At 45.0% G+C, this 21036-nt stretch overlaps 1 protein-coding gene across 1 annotated transcript in view; it reads right to left on the bottom strand.

Annotated features, from left to right (window-relative positions):
* LOC134358206 (tolloid-like protein 2) overlaps nt 1–12811 on the bottom strand; it is a 126630-nt gene extending 113819 nt beyond the window's left edge. The window contains exon 1 of the mRNA XM_063070204.1: nt 12626–12811. Coding sequence (XP_062926274.1) covers nt 12626–12734 — 109 coding nt within the window. The 5' untranslated portion in view covers nt 12735–12811. The remainder of the gene's footprint in view (nt 1–12625) is intronic.
* Nucleotides 12812–21036: the final 8225 nt, after the last annotated feature.

The following is a 21036-nucleotide window of genomic DNA, read 5'->3' as shown; positions in this document are numbered from 1 at the left end:
TTATAATGTCAAGCACAAAACCAAGATGAAAGAAATGTATGAATTCCAGAGCTCCACAGAAATATAGATAGTTAAGACATTAACAAGATTATAGCCTATCACTACATTTCAGAGTATAACTGGTACAATAAAACATATAATACCTAATTTAATAATATGACGAAGTATTGCTTGGTTGCACTCACTAATTATCACAAGAATTAATGACAAGGGTTTCTTGAGCTCTCCTGCGAATGCTCTTGCTGCCTCGGCATCAGCCAATGCCAATTCTCCGTGACCTTTAAGTTCTTGAGGCTGTAGCGCTTTACGTAGCTAGCCAGCCATCCCTTACTAGCCTTAACCTCCTTCCTCTCGCTCTCCTCAACCCCCACACAGTAGTGCTCATAGAGACTAAGTGCTTTTTCACGCGTAATTTTGCCATCAACAGGGATATGCTTCTGTGACATGACTTCTAGCCACACACTTAATGCTTTCTCAGTCTTTGCAACCCACTTTATCATGGACCAGAGAGACCACTTTTGCCGTTGTAGGGGTAGCACTAACACTTCCACGAATTTCAGCTTCTTTCTGCTTTATTGTGCGAATGCTTGATTCGTTCTTACGGCCCACTTCAGCAAGCGACACGCCACTTTTCAAAAGACCCAAGATTTTCACTTTCTCAGCGAACAATGCTCAAACATCGAGTGCAGGAGAGAGACTGAGGATCTGTGAAATGGCGGGAGGCTACAGCAGGGTATGCTGGGACAACGGATTGAGCGAGGAGAAATTTCACAGAACAGTCACGGCTCCAGGATTTCACCAAAAACAATCAAATATCCTAATGTTATTAGTGGTATTTTCCCCACCAGCCACCACCCCCTGTCCCCAACCCCCACTTCTGTAAAATTCCCTCTATTTAATATGCGGCCGCTGTTAAATTCCCCGCTTGTTTATTTTGACTTTTTTTTAAAAGAGGTGCCGGAGTGGCTCTCCGGTGAGCTCTGGCAGCACTGTACCCCTGCTCATAATCTCCGTACTTCCACCTTCTCCAACGGGATACCACTCCCCCCCACCCCCCCCCACTTTCTGCAGGGATTGCTCCCTACACAATTCCCTTGTCCACTCATCCCTCCCCACTGATCTCCCTCCTGGTACTTAGCCTTGCAAGTGTTACACCTGCCCCTACACCTCCTCCCTCACTACCATTCAGGTCCCCAAACAGTCCATCCAGGTGAGACAACATTTCACCTGTGAGTCTGTTGGGGGTCATCTACTGTATCCAACTGTACTCCCAGTGTGGCCTCCTGTATATCCCGACGTGGACTGGGAGACGGCTTCGCCGAACACCCACGCTCTGTCTGTCAGTAAAAGTGGGATCTACCAGTGGCCACCCATCTCAATTTTACTTCCCACTCCCATTCTGACATATTAGTCCATGTCCGCCTCTAATACCGTGATGCGACTACACTCAGGTTGGAGCAACCCCTTATATTCCGTCTGGGTAGCCTTCAATCTGATGGCACAAACATTGGTTTTCCCAACTTCCAATAACTTCCCCCTCTTCATCACTTCCCATTCATGTTTCCCTCTCTCACCTTATCTCCTTACCTGGCAATCACCTCACTTTGGTGTTGCTCCTCCTTCCCTTTCTTCCATGACCTCTGTCCTCTCCTATCACATTTCCCCTTCTCCAGCCCTGTATATCTTTCTCCAATCAACTTCCCAGCTCTTTACTTCACCCATCCCCCTCTCCCAGATTCACCTATCACCTTGTCCTTCTTCCTCCTCTTCCCCCCTCCACTTCTTACTCTGACTTCTCTTCTTTTCTCAGCCCTCATGTTGTGAGATGGATGTAAGAAATAAAAAATTCTAATTCTAAAATGAAATTAGCACTTTAAATGTATTGGAGAAGTTGGTGAGACTGAAAGCCAATAACTCTAAGGACCCAATGACTTGAAGGAGATGGTGGATGCTGTGTTTATCTTCTTACAGGGCTTGGCTCTATAGATTGTGGAATGGTTTCTGTGGTTGAGGGGACAAGTGTGCTGATACAAAACTAGACAGGGTTCTGAGTACAGAGGAGACTACAAAGAGGCTTCAAAAAGATGTGAAGCAACACACACACACACAACGTTGGAGATCAGCATCTATGGAAAGAGCAAAAAGTCAACATTTCAGGGATGAGAAAGGAAGAGGAGAAGTCAGAGTAAGAAGTGGAGGGGAAGGAAGAGGAGGAAGGAGGACAAGGTGATAGGTGAATCTGGGAGAGCGGGAGGGGTGAAGTAAAGAGCTGGGAAGTTGATTGGTGAAAGAGATGAAGGGCTGGAGAAGGAGAAATGTGATAGGAGAGGACAGAGATCATGGAAGAAAGGGAAGGGGGAGCAGCACCAAAGGGAGCAATGTACAAGTAATAAGGAAGTGAAATATGGGAGGAGGATATTGCCCGAACAATGTTGTTTTATTCCTCATTCTTTCTGGCAATCAGATATTTTTGAAATTAACCATGAAGAGACATGGAGGAGCCATTTAATTCCTCTGCTATTTCTTTGCTCCCTGCTAAACTTCCCTCTTCAAATGTACAGAACTTGCATTTGCCTATATTAGTTTTTTCTAATTTATGTATAGGAACTTGTGCAATCTGTTTTTGTTTCTTACCAACTGACTCTTTCTTTACCTTATCAATTTCTTAATGCTCCTTTGCTGGGTTCTAAGATGCTTCCAATCCTCGGGCTATTGTTACTTGCAGCAACTTGTATTAAATATCTGGATTTAAAACAATTTACTTGCCACTGTCAGCCACACACAAACCAGTTCTCCTCCCTCATGGTTGCACTTTTAAGAATGTTTGTTTTACACATTCCATATTATTCCTTTAAATTCTGGCCACTGACTGTCACACCTTTCAGATCAAAAAATCATGTACTTTAGCTAGAAATTATTGTATGTTATTGACACAAATAACTGGAGGAAGTAGTGAGCATTTATGTAATGCTATGCGGACTAAGAAAGCTTAATGAATTTGTTAAATGAGGTTGTGTTGAACAAATCTAATCTAATTTCTGCAGAACTAAGTAGCAAGGTGGAAACTGTCCAAGGAAGCAATTGTATGGAATCCTGAGGGTCTTCAGTAAGGGTCACCGCAGGAGCTTGTTAACAAAGACTACAGCCTTTTGGAATGAAGACAAGTTAACAATATGGATAGCAAATGAAGTTAAGCAGTAGAGGTCAGTGTCTCTGAACTGGGAGGGAGTGACGATGCTATCCCACTGATTTTAATGATACAACAGAATGGTGGGCAAGATATCCAAGGTACAGACAGCACCATAGCAGATAACACATTAAGCAGTGTGGAAGGCAGACTCAACGACCAAGTGAAAGGGTAGACTGATTTGAAGATGAGTGAAAAGTCAAAGAGATAGCAGAATGAGGCAGCATGGATTGGTTTCAGTGGCCTTTAGATCCCCGAATGCATGAGTATGCAACATGCATCTTCAATTTCAGGACGCAGGAGTGGACCTTAGATGCACATGATGTTTCTCCAACCCTTCACTCACAACACTAGTACCCAATCCTTCCACAGGGGCGTCCTCCCCAGCTTCACAAACCCTACCCTCCACTGCCCAACCAGCAGAGATTTCACCCTCCACATTCAACAAGGAGTCATAGTCATAGAACACTACAGCATAGAAACAGGCCCTTTGGCCCACCTCATCCATGCTGAACTATTATTCAGCCTAGTCCCATCAACCCACACCGGGACCACAGCCCTCCAGACCCTTCCCATTCACATTCTTATCCAAGTTGCTCTTAAAAGTTGAAATCAAGCCCACACCCACCACTTGCACTGGCAGCTTCTTCCACACTCTCACCACCCTCTGCGTGAATAAGTTCCCCCTCATTTACCCCTTAAATATTTCACCCTTCACTGTTAGCACACAACCTCTAGTTCTAGTCTCACCCAAACTCAGGGGGAAAAAGCTTGTTCACATTTACCCTATCCATGCCCCTCGTATCCCTCTATCAAATCACCCCTCATTTTCCTTCACTCCAGGGAACAAAGTTCTAACTTATTCAAACTTTCCCAATAACTCAGCTCAAGTCCCAGCAACATCCTTGTAAAATTTCTCTGCATTTTTTCAATCTTGACACATTTCTTGTAGGTTGGTGTCTTGAATTGCACACAATACTCCAAATTAGGCTTCACCAATGTCTTATACAAATTCAACATAACATTCCAACTCCTGTACTCAGTACCTTGATTAATGAAGGCCAATGTTTCAAAAGCTCTCTTTACAACCCCATCTACACGTGATACACTTTCAAGGATCTGTATTCCCAGATCCCTCTGTTCTATTGCACTCCTCAGTACCCTACTATTAACACCGTAAGCCCTACTCTGGTTTGTCCTCCCAAAGTGCAAATGCTCACACGTCTGCTTTAAATTCCATCTAGCATTTTCTGCCCATTTTTCCAGCTGGTCTTGATCCTGCAAGCTTTGATCTCCTTGCTCGCTGTTCACTATACCACTGTCTTGGTTTCATCCAAAAATTTGTTGATCCATTTTCCCACATTACCTTCCAGTTTGTTGGTACAGATAACGAACAACAACAGGCTCAGCACTGACCCCTGTGACACACCATTCGTCACTCGCCTCCAGTCAGAGAGGCAACCATCTACTAACACTCTCTGGCTTACCCCATGAAGCCGATCTCAAATCCAATTCACCTCATCCTGAATGGCAAGTGACTGAATTTACTTGATCAGCTTCCCACGTGAGACCTTGTCAAAGGCCTTGCTAAAGTCCACATAGACAACATCCACTGACTTTCCTTCATTAATGTTCCTGGTAACTTCCTGAAAAACCTAAGATCAGTTAAGCACGCTGATCTATCCCTAATCATTCCCTGTCTATCCAAATACTTATATATCCAGTCCCTTAGAATATCTATGAATAATATACCCACTACTAGCCTATAACTTCCCGTCTTATTCTTAGAGCCTTCCTTGAACAACAGAACAAAATTAGCTATCCTCGATTCATCCCTGAAGATGTTTTAAAAACCAATGCAAGGGCTCCTGCCAATTCTGCACTAGTGTCCCAGAAGGTTTAAGGGAACACCTTACCAGGACTGGAGATTTATCCATCCTCATTTACCTCAAGACGGAAAGCAGCACCTCTTCTCTAATCCGTACATGGTCTGAAATCGCACTGCTGAATTTTAAAAGTAATTACCTTACCATCTCTTCCCCCAGAATCTTGCCACCCTACTGAGCAGACTGATGCTACATGAGCCCAGAGAACCCATCTATTTTGCTTGCCTGATCAACACCAGTCACTTTGACTGGAGCAGTTGTTTATGGAGCAGTGGAGTTAAAAGCAAGTATCTCCTGAAATCTTTGTAACCTTTACGAGGCCATATTATTTTGAGTGGGTCAGGACCCTGAATGGGGGAAAACAGATATGCCTCTGCTCTGCCCAAGGGCACCCAACCCGACAGTTGATCTGGTGGAGCGGGCAGGGCAGGTAAGGTGAGAGCGAAACTGGCCAGGAGCACAGCCGTAAATGCATTGGATGGAGGAGGGAGACAAATGCTCCCTGCAGAATAAGTGGCTCCACATGAATCCGGCCCCTGATGGATTACCACACCTTCCCCCACCATTCAACACCACGGCTCATGTGATCCCGTCATCCCTCGGATCATTCTTGTGAACCTTGTCTGGACCCTCTCCAATGCCAGCATATCTTTTCTTAGATATGGGACCCAAAACTGCTCATAATACTCCACATGTGGTCTGACCAATGCCTTACAAGGCTCAATATTATATCCTTGTTTTTATAGTCTTGTACTCTGGAAATGAATGCTAACATTGTATTTGCCTTTGCTCATCACCAACTCAGTCTGCAAGTTAACCTTTAGGGAACCATCTCCTCCAACAACACGTTCCAGGCAATCATCACTCTCTCTGTAAAAAAAAACCCTCACTCTGAACTTTCACCTCTTGTCATCTACTACCTTTTACTTCCCCTGGGTCCCCTCCCCCTTCCCTTTCTCCTATAGTCAACTCTCCTTGCTTATCAGATTCCTTCTTCTCCGGCCCTTGGCCTTTCCCACCCACCTGGCTTCACCTATCACTGTCCAAGCCAGCCTCCTTCCCCTCCTCCCACCTTTTTATTCTGGCATTTTCTCCCTTCCTTCTCAATCCTGAACAAGGGTCTCGGCTTGAAATGTCAACAATCTATTCATTTCCATAGATCCTGTTGAGTTCCTCCAGCATTTTGTCTGTGTTGCTATGAGAGAGAGTGCGCAAGGTGGGACTATCTCACTACAGCAGACATTATGTAGGGATGTCATGGAACTGATATCATGTTGGAAGACTGCAACAGAATAATTACAGAGTGGACGCCAGCTGAGGAGGGTGGTTGACGTTAGCAACTGGGAAGGACAGGGGTGAAGGAGTGCCAGGAGTACCATCTCCAGCCCCTCGTGAGTGAGTGCAAACCCAGGAAGGTTGTGGCAGAGGAGCAAGTTTGGAGGGAGAGGTGGGAAGAACCTACAATCCCATTTGCTTTAATTCTGGATTCCCTCCCACAAAGAATCTACGATTCCACATCAAGACAATTTTGAGGGACAACTCTGCAAAGAAGGCGCCATATCAGGAAAGACAAGTTGGGCTGAACAGTCTGCTTCCATCCTCTGTAACTCTATGAAATAAATGCAGATAGGTGTCACAGCTGGGCAAGGAGCTCCTGTAACAACAGACACTGTGAAATCCACCCCTCGGGGAGGAAGGAGGAAGTGAGGAGCATTACTAATCATCCCTTCTATAAGCCAATTTTGGATCCAATTAACCAGATTGCTTTGGACCCCATGTATCTTTATCTTCTGGACTCGTCTACCATATGGGACCTGGTCAAATGCCTTATGAAAGTTCATATAGACAACATCGCTCACCTTGCCTCCCTCAACATCATTTGATACTTCCCAAAAAACCTAAGCAAATTGATGAGACAGCATTAAACCATGCTGACTATCCCTGATCAGCCCCTACCTTGCCAAACATACATACTCCTATCCCTTAATTATTTCCAATAATTTCTCTTCCTCTGGTTAAGGATCGCCAGGCTGTAGATACCTGGCTTAACCTTACTGACTTTCTTAAGTAAAGAAAGAATATTAGCTATCCTTGAGTCTTCTGGCATCTCATCAGTGGCTAAAGTAGATGCAAAAATCTGTCTGGGCTCCCGCTAACCGCTGTTTCCAACAGCAATCTGGAATAAACTCAGGATGCTGAAATGGGAGGAGCCAGTACAGAAAGTCAGACAGAGCTGGTCTCATAACCAATTTGATTGGTAGATTGGTCTACATTCAAAGACTCAGCTGCCAGCCTAGACCATCAGCAAGTGTGTAGGAGGCTGTGTATCAAAGAGGACAATCTGGATGTTCCCAAACCAAAATCTATGGATGAACCAGGAGATTCACTCCTTACTGAAGTCTGGGAGTGCAACATTCAAATCAGGTCACCCTGACGTTTATAAGAAATCAAGATATGACCTCCATAAAACTATAAGAGATGCTAAGAAACAATACTAACCCAAGATCGAGTCTCAGTCATGTGGCAGGGCTCACATGCTATAATAGGCTTCAAAATTAAACCAGGCTACATTGCTGACAACAGCATATCTTTTCTGATCAGCACAATGCATTCTATGCATGTTTTGAACAGAAGGGAACAGGTATGTTACCACCCATCCTGATAGTCTCCACAACACTTAAATCTACAGTCACCGTCACGGATGTAAGATCAGTCTTCCGGAGGGTGAACCTGTGGAAAGTATTGGGTCTTGATAGTGTCGCGGCTGTGACCTTAGATTATGCGCAGATCAGCTGGTAGGGGTACTTGCAGACGTTTCTAATAACGCCCTGGTTAAGGCTGTGGTTCTCTCTTGCTTTAAGAAGGCCACCATCATCCCAGTGCACATGAAAACAAGATAATGTGCCTCTGATATCTACTATCATGAAGTGATTTGAGAGCCTGCATCAACTCAGGCTTTCCAGACAACCTCGACCCACTGCAATTTGCTGACAACTGAAACAGGTACGGCATCTGACTGGCCCTACACTCATCTCTGGAGCATCTAGACATCAGACTATCATTCATTGACTACAGTTCTGCCTTCAATACTATTATTCCAAACTCTGGACCCTGGGAGTCAGTGCCTCCCTCTACAACTGGATCCTTGACTTCCTTACCAACAAACTGCAATCAGTAAGGATAGGAAGCAACACCTCCACAATTATTCTAAACACTGGTGCTCCCTAAACTGTTCTCAGCCCTGACTCTATTCCTTGTACATTCGTGCCTGCCCGGCCAGGCTCTGCCCCAACTCCATCTACGCAAGTCCAGATGATACCACTGTAGTGGGCTGTATCTCAAATTACAATGAGTCCAGTACAGGAGGGAGATAGAGATCTTAGTGCATGGTGCATGGTGTCATAACAACACTTCCCTCAATGTCAGCAAAACAGCTTATTTAAGCTCAATGCTCTATGTAATGATTAACTTCAGAAAGGGGGCTGGTGCGCTTGCTACACACATCAAAGTTGCTGGTGAACGCAGCAGGCCAGGCAGCATCTCCAGGAAGAGGTACAGTCGACGTTTCGGGCTGAGACACTTCGTCAGGACTAACTGAAAGAAGAGATTGTAAGAGATTTGAAAGTGGGAGGGGGAAGGGGAGATCCAAAATGATAGGAGAAGACAGGAGGAGGAGGGATGGAGCCAAGAGCTGGACAGGTGATTGGCAAAAGGGATATGAGAGGATCATGGGACAGGAGGCCCAGGGAGAAGGAAAAGGGGGGGGGGGAACCCAGAAGATGGGCAAGGGGTGTAGTGAGAGGGACAGAGGGAGAAAAAGGAGAGACAGAAAAAAAGAATGTGTGTATAAAAATAAATAACGGATGGGGTACGAGGGGGAGGTGGGGCATTGAGCGGAAGTTAGAGAAGTCAATGTTCATGCCATCAGGTTGGAGGCTACCCAGACAGAATATAAGGTGTTGTTCCTCCAACCTGAGTGTGGCTTCATCTTTACAGTAGAGGAGGCCGTGGATAGACATGTCAGAATGGGAATGGGATGTGGAATTAAAATGTGTGGCCACTGGGAGATCCTGCTTTCTCTGGGGGACCGAGCGTAGGTATTCAGCAAAGCGGTCTCCCAGTCTGTGGCGGGTCTCGCCAATATATAGGAGGCCACATCGGGAGCACCGGACGCAGTATATCACACCAGCCAACTCACAAGTGAAGTGTCGCCTCACCTGGAAGGACTGTCGGGGGCCCTGAATGGTGGTAAGGGAGGAAGTGTAAGGGCATGTGTAGCACTTGTTCCGCTTACAAGGATAAGTGCTAGGAGGGAGATCGGTGGGGAGAGATGGAGGGGACGAATGGACAAAGGAGTCACGTAGGGAGCGATCCCTGCGGAAAGCGGGGGGGGGGGGGAGGGAAAGATGTGCTTAGTGGTGAGATCCCGTTGGACCCAGAGGCTGGTGGGGTGGTAGGTGAGGACCAGGGGAACCCTATTCCTAGTGGGGTAACGGAAGGATGGAGTGAGAGCAGATGTGCGTGAAATGGGGGAGATGCGTTTGACAGCAGAGTTGATGGTGGAGGAAGGGAAGCCCCTTTCTTTAAAAAAGGAGGACATCTCCCTCGTCCTGGAATGAAAAGCCTCATCCTGAGAGCAGATGCGGTGGGAGACGGAGGAATTGCGAGAAGGGGATGGCATTTTTGCAAGAGACAGGGTGAGAGGAGGAATAGTCCAGATAGCTGTGAGAGTCAGTAGGCTTATAGTAGACATCAGTAGATAAGCTGTCTCCAGAGATAGAGACAGAAAGATCTAGAAAGGGGAGGGAGGTGTCGGAAATGGACCAGGTAAACTTGAGGGCAGGGTGAAAGTTGGAGGCAAAGTTAATGAAGTCAAGGAGCCCAGCATGCGTGCAGGAAGCAGCACTAATGCAATCGTCGATGTAGCGAAGGAAAAGTGGGGGACAGATACCAGAATAGATTTGGAACATAGATTGTTCCACAAAGCCAACAAAAAGCCAGGCATAGCTAGGACCCATACGGGTGCCCATTGCTACACCTTTAGTTTGGAGGAAGTGGGAGGAAGCAGAGTTGATGGTGGAGGAAGGGAAGCCCCTTTCTTTAAAAAAGGATATCTCCCTTGTCCTGAATGTACCTCTTCCTAGAGATGCTGCCTGGCCTGCTGCGTTCACCAGCAACTTTGCTGTGCGTTGCTTGAATTTCCAGCATCTGCAGAATTCCTCATAGTGCACTTGCTGCTGTCTATGTCAATGATGTTGAGGTTGAGAGCTTCAAGTTCCTAGGAAAGGTCTTAGTTCTTCTCAGAGGATAAAGAAGTTTTCCCTGCCCTGTTAACTCTTACCAATTTTTATCAATGCACTATAGAAAGTATTCTGACTAGATGAAATATAGCTTGGTATGGCTGCATGTGACCACAAGAAACTGCAGAGTTGCGGACATAGTTCAGCATCAGAGAAACCAGCGTCCACTCTGTGTACTCGATCTATATTTTTTGCTGCCTCAGTAAAGCAGGAAGCATCAAAGTTCCAATCTAGTCTCCACTCTCCCATTGGGTAAAAAAGCCTTAAAGCACCTGCCATCAGGTTCAAGGACAGCTTCTAGTCTGCTGCTATCAGATTCTTGAACAGACATCTTGTACAATAAAATGGACTCTTGGCCTCACAATCTGCCTCTGCACTTTTTCTGTAGCTTTACACTTCATTCTGCATTGCTATTTGTTTTACCTTATGCTAGCTAAATGCTCTGTGTAATGAACTGATCTGTATGAACAGTAACAAGATTAGCTTTTCACTGTAGTTTGGTACATGTGATAATAATAAACCAATAATAACACCCTTTAGGATTTGCCAACTCTAACACTCATTACATCTAATTGCTCCTCCTTCTTTAAACTGACTTGTCCCAGATCACCCATATAGCCCTCCCTGAACTTGCCGCTGTTCACATCCTTCTCCTTGGTGAATACAGATGTCAGCCCACAGTTACGACCTTGCCTATAATGTATCCTCTGGCTCCAAACACAGATTAACTCTCTCTTCCCTAAGAAACATATCCATTCCACAGTAGGCTCTTGTTCCCGATAAACAGTTAGTCCCAGGGTTACACAGATGTTCCATTCCAGACAAGTGCCCATAAGGAAAGTTTTTTTTTGACAAATCGGAAACATCTGTTTTCTGCAGTTACCCATATCATATCACCGACATACACTTTCTGCAACTCATTTATATCATGGGATATTTACACATAATTAAACTCTACAATGTATTCAGTCATTAATGAACACCACAAAACACCTTATCATCTTGAAAAATGCATTAAAAATGTAGGGGTGAATTTTGAGTAGAGTTCGACTTCTACAGTAAGGTCATTCAGTAACCCAGGAGCCTCTATACTTCAATACCTTGGGATCCTCTTTATTTAATGGCCTCCTTTTGCCCTCCTCTCTTTTGTATATCCTCTCCTACACTATGTTCCTCAAGAGACTTCCAGGATTCCAATTCTTTGTACGTGTGATACACTTCATTATTTTTCTTGATCAAACCTTAATCATCCTAGGTTCCGTCATTTTGCTGTAGAACACAAAAGAGCACAGCCTGAGAACACACCCTTCAGCCCACGATTTCTCAGCAAACAGGATGCCAAATTCAATTGTCTTGTGCTGCACCTGATCCAAACCCATCCATCCCCTGGACATTCATTTGTCCAACTAAAGGCCTCCTGAATGCCACTATCTGATCTGCTTCCACCTTGGCAGGGTGTTCCAAGTACCCACCATTCCTCCTGGAAACTTTTTTCCTCTCAGCTTAAAGTTGTACTCTCCAGTATTTGTCACTTACACCCTGGGGAAAAAAGGTTCTGGCTTCTATACCGGCCGATTTTGCCTTCCTCCCTTATTGGAACATGCTGCCCCGAACTTTAGTTACCTGACCCTGACTAGTCAGACATAGCTTTATTGGCAAGTTTTTCTTCCCAACTTACTCCGTCCTCTCTTACCTCACCTTTCCTCAATCCAAGATGTTAACTTGAGGACCAGGTTCTTTCCCCTAATCACCTTGAAACTTTCCGACACTGGATTCTGCAGCAACAATCTGCTGGAGGAACTCAGCGGGTTAGCATCATCTGAGTTCCCCACAGTACATTGTTTGAAACTCAGAGAATGGGCGGTGTTCCCCATCGGCATTTCATTACCTAACTGGGTTCATTTAAAGTTTTGAAACAAATCTGAGCAAATAACAAAAGTCGAACCAACAAACATGACAAAAGAAATGAGCCACAGTGGTGGACACAATGATGCTCGTACACCCAGAGAGCAGATACAGACAGCTACGCTGGAACACCGTAACCCATTCATTCGGTAAGACGCTCACACCGTGCACCGAGGGGCCGGGAAGCCTGGTCTCCGTCAGATCCTCACTGCGTAGCCATGAATCCTAAGGTACAGCGCAGACACAGCCCGACCACTGACCATAGGAAGGTTCCCAAACTTTCCCCGCACCCTGCCTGCTCTCTTGACCGGGACCAAGCCTCCACCCGCCCCAGCTAAAGCACTCACCCGCTTTACAGGGGTCCGCGTAATCGGTAGGGTCCGCCGAGGCTCCGGCGGCGAGCCCACGGCTCCACAGCAACAGCAGGTGGGCGACGAGCAGGCGGCAGGGATTCATGGCGGAAGAGCATGCGGGAGCGAGCACAGCAGCCGGGCGGACGGAGGGACGGGTGTGCACTCCGGCAGACTATCCCGGTCAAGATGCGGCCCGAGTACTGCAAAGCGAGCTCCGCACCCTGCGCTGCCGCCCCTGTCAATCACAGACCCACCAATCAGCGCACGCTGCGCTCCCGGGCTCCGGGCAACCCGCTGGGACAAGGGAACCGAGACGGACCGTACAGCGGGACAAGGCAGTGGTCTCGAACAAATTTCCACCAACAAGCATTCAGAAAGATTAACAACACTTACAAGGACAACCTGCACCTGGATTTCGATACATGATACAGTGCCAAATTGAAAATGGGCACCTGGGTGAAAGAGAGACGAAATGAATACTACTCGACTACTGAAGGACCGAGGAAATGGGAATAAGACTGGGAACGATCAGAAAAAAAAGTTTAAAAAATAGGGTTCATTATCAGATCCGTGCTCAAACTTCACGTCAGATTTCTTATACACAAAGCAGGAAATACAAAATATTTTTAAAACAATGCACAATATACTGCAGTGAATTTGGCATAAGTATGTTTAATCAGAATACATCTGAACAATGTACAGTTTACTGCATAAAAATCCATTTAATATCTGAAATCTTGCCATATCGGTTAAAGTTATATTATTCCGTTGGATGATTCCGATTCCGAGGATTGTGAGCAGGAAGTACACCCAGAATGATCCAGGAGACTGAGCGAGGACAGTGTACCCGGGAAGTGAGAACAGTTCCAATGATCGGGACAGGACAATACTCCGGGGAGGGGGACTGAGGAATGGGGCCGAAGGTTCACCTAGGGCAGGACGCTACACTCGAGAAAGTACCAAGGGAACCGAAGACTTGGAATAGATCAGTGCACCGAGGCTGCAGAGATGGAAAGAAGGGAAAAGACCTGGAGCAAAACTGAAGATCTTGACAGAGAAGTGACCCGGGACGGGGTACTACACGAGAATGGGACCAAGGAATGGACAGGTTAGAAGTCGGTACTCCATAGCGCACCCATGGAAAAAAAAGATGAAGACCGGAGACATGCTCGAGACACGGCAGGGCAACTGGGACAGGCCTTCGCCGTCAGCAGGAGGTAGAGCAGATAGTCGACACATCCGAGAGGGGTGTACTGTACAAGCAATGGCACTATGTTGCAAGCGCTTGCAACTTCTTTAGTGCTAACTGTGACCGCCTTGGTGTAAAAACTGTAGAGGTCAGAATTTTCAATTTAAACTGAACCAGTAACTGTGCTCGGGAAGGAGCTTTACTGGAGTTAGAGAACGTAACCAGGCGAGTGGTTACAGCTTCAGTAGGGGAGAATTTTTAGTAAACGCTGATGCTGACAGCTTTCAAGGTAATTAATGGAAGAATGGTCCAGACATCACGGTTTGAAAAGGGGAGGTCTGCTTTCAATAAGGCAGGCGCTAGCCAAAAAAGACAAGGAGCAGCCACTTGCAGGCAAAATGAAAGAGTACTGTAGTGGGAGATCAGGCCCGATATCACTCCAGTGAAGGTAAAAGGTGAAAGAAGCAGCTCTAAATGACATTGAAAGACAAGGAGGGCCAAATGCAGACAAAAAGTAGATATGCCGATACATACTAAAAACAAAGAATACAAAAAGTTCTTAAAATTTGGGTGGGAAAAAGGGAAGGTACGGTACGTGAAATATCACTGGCGATTCAATTTACGTTTGTAAGAAAACGCCAAAAACTTTCTATAAGAACATTAAGGGTAAGGAGGGACTCTAGGGAATGAGTAAAGTTTATGAGACCATAAGACATAGGAGCAGAATTAGGCCATTCAGCCCATTCAATCTTCTCCATTATACCATCATGGCAGATTTATTATTCCTCTCAACCCCGTTCCCCTGACTTCTGCTGGTAACCTATGATGCCCTGGCTAATCAAGAAAATATCAACTGCTGCTTTAAATTTACCCAATGACTTGGCCTCCACAGCCATCTGTGGCAATGAATTCCACAGATTCACTACCCTCTGGCTAAACTAATTCCTCATCTCTGTTCTAAATGGACATCCTCTGTTCTGAGGCTGTGCCTTCTGGTCCTGGACTCACACAATATAGGACACATCCACTCTACTCTAGGCTTTTCAATATTCAATAGATTTCAGTGAGATTCCCACCCCACCCCTATTCTCCTAAACTCAATAAATACAGGCAAAGGGCCATCAAACAAGCCTCATACATTAACCCTTTCATACTCAGAGTCATTCTTATGGCCCTCCTTTGGAGCCTTTCCAATGCCGGCACATCTTTTATTTAAGGGGCCCAAAACTGCTCAGACTACTGCAAGTGCAGTCTGACCAATGCTTTATAAAGCCTCTGCATTACATTTTCATTTCTACATTCTAGTCCTCTTGAAATAAATGCTAACAATGCATTTGTCTTCCTTACCACAGACCCATCCTGCAAGTTAACCTTTAGGGAAGCCTGCATGAGGACTCCTGAGTCACTTTGCACCTCTGCTTTTTGGAACTTTCTCCCCATTTAGAAAATAGTCGACATCTTATTCCTTCTACCTAAGAACATGACAATACACTTCACTATTCTATCTGCCATTTCTTTTCCATTCTCTCAATCTGTTAAGTCCTTCTGCAGCCTCCTGCTTCCTCAACACTACCTGCACCTCCACCTGTTTTCTTATTGTCCGTAAATGTGGGCACAAATCCATCAACTCTGTCATTAAGAGCATTGACATATAACATGAAAAGAAGCTGTCCCAACACTGAACCCTACAGAACACCTCTAATCAATGGCAGCCAACAAGAAAAGGCCCCCTTTATTTTCACCTTTTGCCTCCTGCCCACCAATGCTCTGGTTCTTTCCTGTAATACCATGGGTTCCTATCTTGTTAATGTATAGCACCTCGTCAAAGGCCTTCAGAAAATCCAGTAAAAAACATCCACTGATTTTCCTTTGTCTATCCTGCTGGTTCCCCCCCCCCCCCCCACAAAGAATTTAAACAGATTTACAAGGCAAGATTTCCACTTGGGGAAACCACACTGACTGGTCTGTTTTATCATGTGCCTCCAAACACCCCTAAACCTCATCCTTAATAATGGATGCCAACATCTTCCCAACCACTGAAGTCAGGCTAACTGGCCTGTAGTTTCCTTTCTTCTGCTTCCCTCCCTTCTTAAAGAGTGGAGAGACATCTACAATTTTCCATTCCTCCAGAACCACTGCAGAATATAGTGATTCTTGCTAAATCATTACTGATATACCCAGAATCTCTTCATCTACCTCTTTCAGAACTGTGGGATGGAGTCCATCTGGCCCAGGTGACTTATCTACCTTCAGACTTTCAGCTTCCCAAGCACCTTCTCCTTAGTAATAGCAACTACACTCACTTTTGCCCTAATGCTCTTTAATTTATGGCATACTGTTATTGTCTTCCACAGTGAAGACTGATGCAAACATCTGTCATTTCTTTGACATCAGTACCATCACTCCAGCCCCATTTTCTAGCAGTTCGATATCCACTCACTCCTCTCTTTTACTCTTTTTACAGAATATTTGAAATAAATTTTTGATATCCTTTTTAATATTATTGGCTAGGTTACCTTCATATCTCATCTTTTCTCCCCTTATGGTGTTCTTAGTTTTCTATTGGTTCTTAAAAGCTTCCCAATCCTCTAAATTTCCAGTAATATTTGCCATATTATATGCCCTCTTTTGCTTTTATGCTGCCTTTAACTTGGATACAGTAGGGTCTTTTAAGAGACTCTTGGATAGGTACATGGAGCTTAGAAAAATGGAGGGCTATGGGTAACCCGAGGTAATATCTAAAGTACATGAGCGGCATATCATTTTGGGCCAAAGGGCCTGTATTGTGTTATAGGTTTTCTATGTTTCTTACCTTAGCAGCTATGGTTGTCTCATCTTCCCTTTAGAATACTTCTCCATTTTAGGGATTATACTTATCCTGCACCTTCCGAATTGCTGCCAGAAACTCCAGCCATATTATGCCATCCCTGCTCATGCGCCATTCCAATCAACTTCGGCCAGCTCTTCTGTCATGCCTTTGGAATTCCCTTTACTCCACTGCAATACTGTTACATCTTACATTAGCTTACTCCTCTCAAACTGCAGGATGAATTCAAATCATATTATGATTACATATGATTTATAATCAAATCTTGTTCATTACGCAACACCCAATTCAGAATTTCCTTTCCCCCAGTGGAATCCTTGTAGAAGCTGCTCTAAAAAAGCCAATTCATAGGCATTTTACAAATCCCCTATCTTGGGATCCAGCACCAACCTGATTTTCCCAAGCCACCTGCATATTGAAATCCCCCATGACGATTATAGCATTGCCCTTTTTTCATGGCTTTTCTATCTCCCACTGAAATTTGTATCCCACATCCCGGCTACTGTTTGGAGGCAGAGATTTAACTCCCATCAGTTCCTTTACTCTACCCACAAGGATTCTACATTTTCAGATCCTATCACACCTCTAAGAATTTGATTTCATTTTTAACCGAGCCTCCCAATCCCCTCTGCCTATCTGCATATCTGCATGCCCTTTTGATACAATGTGTATTCTGAGATGCTAAGCTCCCAACTATAATCTTTCAACCTCAGACTCATTACATATTGCATCTACTTGTATACCAACTGCCCCATCTTCAGCCCCATCACTCTGGTTCCAACACCCCTGCCGAATCAATTTAAGCCTCCCTGACAGTTCTAGCAGACCTGCCCACATAGATATTAGTTCCCCTCGGATTCAGGTGTAACCCATCCTTTTTATACAGGTCATTACTTCCCCAAATTCCACCATGGACAGTCCCAAGCTCAGCTTCGAAAAGAGGAGAGGTGGGTATGATGCAAGCAACCCCATCGCATTAAAACCCAAAGCTTCAGTAACACCGGCAGAAGCTCCAAAGATTTCATCCCTGGGAGAGGAAGAAGATGGGTGACAGCTGGGGACAACTTGAAAGACTGGCCTAGGACAAAAGACCCCAGCGAGCTGCTGTTGGCAGCTTATGCTCTAGTAGGGTGATGGAATTAAGAGGCTTAAGAAGCTACCTCCCTCACAAGAGATCCCAATGATCCAGAAATCTGAAACCCTGTCCCCTGCACCAATTCCTCAGTCCACATTCATCTGCCAAATCATCTTGTTCTTACTCTCACTGGCACTTGGCACAGGCAGCAATCCAGCATTCCACCTAACTCCCTATATTCTCTCTTCAGGACCTCCTCTCTTTTCCTACCTTTGTCATTGGACCGAATATATGCCACAACTTCCAGCTGCTCATCCACCCCTTTAAAATTCTGTGGACCTGACCTGAGTCATCCCTGACCCTAGGAGGCAACATAACATCTGTGTGTCTCTTTCACATCCACATAATCTCCTGTCTGCTCCCCTAACTATGGAATTCCTTATCATTTCTGCAGGCATCTTCACCCCCTTCATTTTTGAACCAGAGACCTGGTCTCGCAGTTTCCCCCGGTCGACCACACCTCCAACAGTATCCAAAGCAGTAATTATTGAGGGGAATAGCCACAAGGGTACTCTGCACTGTTCTCTTTCCCGCTCCTAACAGACACCTAGGGACCTGCAACTTAGGGGAGACTAGTTCCATGTAGCTCTTATCTATCACTGTTCTTATTCTCCCATATGAGCTGAAGATCATCGAGCTGCAGCTCCAGTATTTAACATAATCTCTAAACAACTAGAGTTCAATGCACTTCATACAGATGTAGTTATCAGGGAGACTGAAGGTCTCCTGGAGTTTCCATGTCTCACACAAAGAACATATCACTAACTCTGGACCCATTCTCACCACACTAGCTATGTACCAATAGACAAAGAGAGATCAAAAAAAGTGCTTACTGGAAACTCAGAGCCTTTGTCTTTTCTCTTCTAATTGTGTTGGGCAAAAACCTGACTACTCTGACCCTGTCCACTCCTACAATGTTTGCCCCACTAACACCTTGCTTTTTATTGGCCTTTGTTGACTGCTTAAGAGATGATTATGATTACAGCCTGTCAAAAGACAGACCAGGTTTCGTCTCACCCAAAAAAATGACTGCTCGCAATGTAGCCCTCCGAAAAGGGACCAGAGTGGCAGTGTGTGTGTTTCTGCAATGAGAGGGTTTGGGTGATCTTCGTAAATATTCTTATTTTACAAAAGTTGGAAGAATTCAAGGAGAGGTTGGGTGGAATTCCAGAAGTGTTATCATTAAAAAAGGGGAGATATTAGACACTTTGACCTAAATCCTAGGATGGTCAGCTAGGTGATGTTTACATCCTCTTTGGTCACAGAAGGCCAGTAGAGATAAACAAGTGTTAGTCATCTGTGGACATAATGTCAGAGGTGGGAAAGTTATTGGGTAATGATCTGAGGGGCAGGATTAATCAAGAACTGGAATTAATCAAGGGTAGGTAGACAACAGGAATTCTGCAGATGCTGGAGATTCAAGCAACACACATAAAAGTTGCTGCTGCATTCACCAGCAACTTTTAAGGGTAGGTAGCATAGCTTTGTTAGGGAGAGATCCTGTCTGACTGTATCTCTTTGAAGGTATTGATGGGAGCAGTGCAGTTAATATATGTATGGAGCTCAGTAAGCCTTTGACAAAGCTCCATATAAAAAACTAACACAAAAAGTAGGTGCCCATGTGATCTGAAGCAAAGTGGCAAAATGGATTCAAAGCAGACCTGGGAAAGACCACAAATCATTGCAATCACAATGAAACAAAGCACCTGGTACGGACCAGATACCGGGACAGAACAGTGATAGGGTTAGACAACTGAAATAGAGCTCTTAAAGATAGCAGAGGGAAGGGATATGGGGAGAAGGCAGGAAAAGTGTATTGATTGTGGATGATCAGCCATGATCACAGTGAATGGTGGTGCTAGCTCGAAGGGCTGAATGGCCTACTCCTGCACCTATTGTCTATTGAAATGGGACACAAGAGTGGGATGAACCAGTGCACATGAAATTGGACTATACACTTGGAAATATATGAAAGAGCAGAATGGACTGAATACCTGGGACAGGGCAGAAGACAGAGAGCATAGGATGGGTCAAAAGTCCAGGATGTCACTGAAGACATGAAGATGATAAGGATGGAATAGTGCAAATTGGACTAAATTATAACATTTATGCAGGGATAAATAACTTTAAGTTACGCTGAACTATAGGTGTAGGGTAGGAGAGTCATGTAGGATGGTAAAGTTCATCCGGCACAGGCACAGTTCATCCGGTAGGATAGGGGGATCCAATCAAGTTAGAACAGAAGGTCTGTACAGATACCTGGTACAATACTGTAGACCGCCATTGGATTGTGCACTCTAGGTGACATAAAACAAAATATACAAAAAAGGTCAAAGCACTCAGAACAAGACAGACTTCAGAATCGGACCAAAGGCTGTGATGGGCAGGGCACCCATGATAAGTATGTGCACTTGGGACAATGCAGAAGACCAGGTGGAGATATGACCTGGAATGGGTACTATAGCCTGCTCATCCTATCCCAGAGCCCTACTATTAGCACCACGAAGTGCTTCTAACTACGGCATTAATCCATTTTGCCTCACACTACTTCTAGTTCTAACCCTTTCTAACCTTCTCTGCTATCAAAATAAAATACATCTTTTCTTATTTCCACTTGTGACAAAGGATCTCGGCCCTGAAATATTTCTCTCTTCACATGCTCCCTGAGCTGCTGAGTGTTTCCAGTTTTCTGTGTTTATTGATTTCCAGCACTGCAAGTTTTGTATATTATGAAGAGACATCGGGGGGTGGAGGATTTGGTTGAAAATCCACGATTGGAAGGGTAAGAGAAGCAAAAGACTCATTACAATTAAAAAATCACTTGACTGTACATAGAACATAGAAATTTACAGCACATTACAGGCCCTTCAGCTCTCATTTCCCTAGCGCATAGTCCTTTATTTTTCTAAGCTCCATGTACCCATCTAGGAGGCTCTTAAAAGACCCTATTGTATCCACTTCCACCACTTCCGCTGGCAGTACATTCCATGCACCCACCACTCTCTGTGTGAAAAACTGAAGTCCCCCGGTACTGATTTCCAAGTACCTTAAAAATATGCCCCCCACCCTTGTGTAAGCCATTTCAGCCCTGGGAAAAAGCCTCTGGCTATCCACAAGATCAATGCCCCTCATCAATTTATACACCTCTATCTGGTCACCTCTCATTCTCCATCGCTCCAAGGAGAAAAGACCAAGTTCACTCAACCTATTCTTATAAGGTACGCCCTCCAATCCAGGCAACGTCCTTGTAAATC

Source organism: Mobula hypostoma, chromosome 18, assembly GCF_963921235.1.
Source record: "Mobula hypostoma chromosome 18, sMobHyp1.1, whole genome shotgun sequence".
Taxonomy (NCBI): Eukaryota; Metazoa; Chordata; class Chondrichthyes; order Myliobatiformes; family Myliobatidae; genus Mobula; species Mobula hypostoma.
Note: the sequence above shows the minus strand (reverse complement) of the source record. Positions and strands in the feature narration are given on the sequence as shown.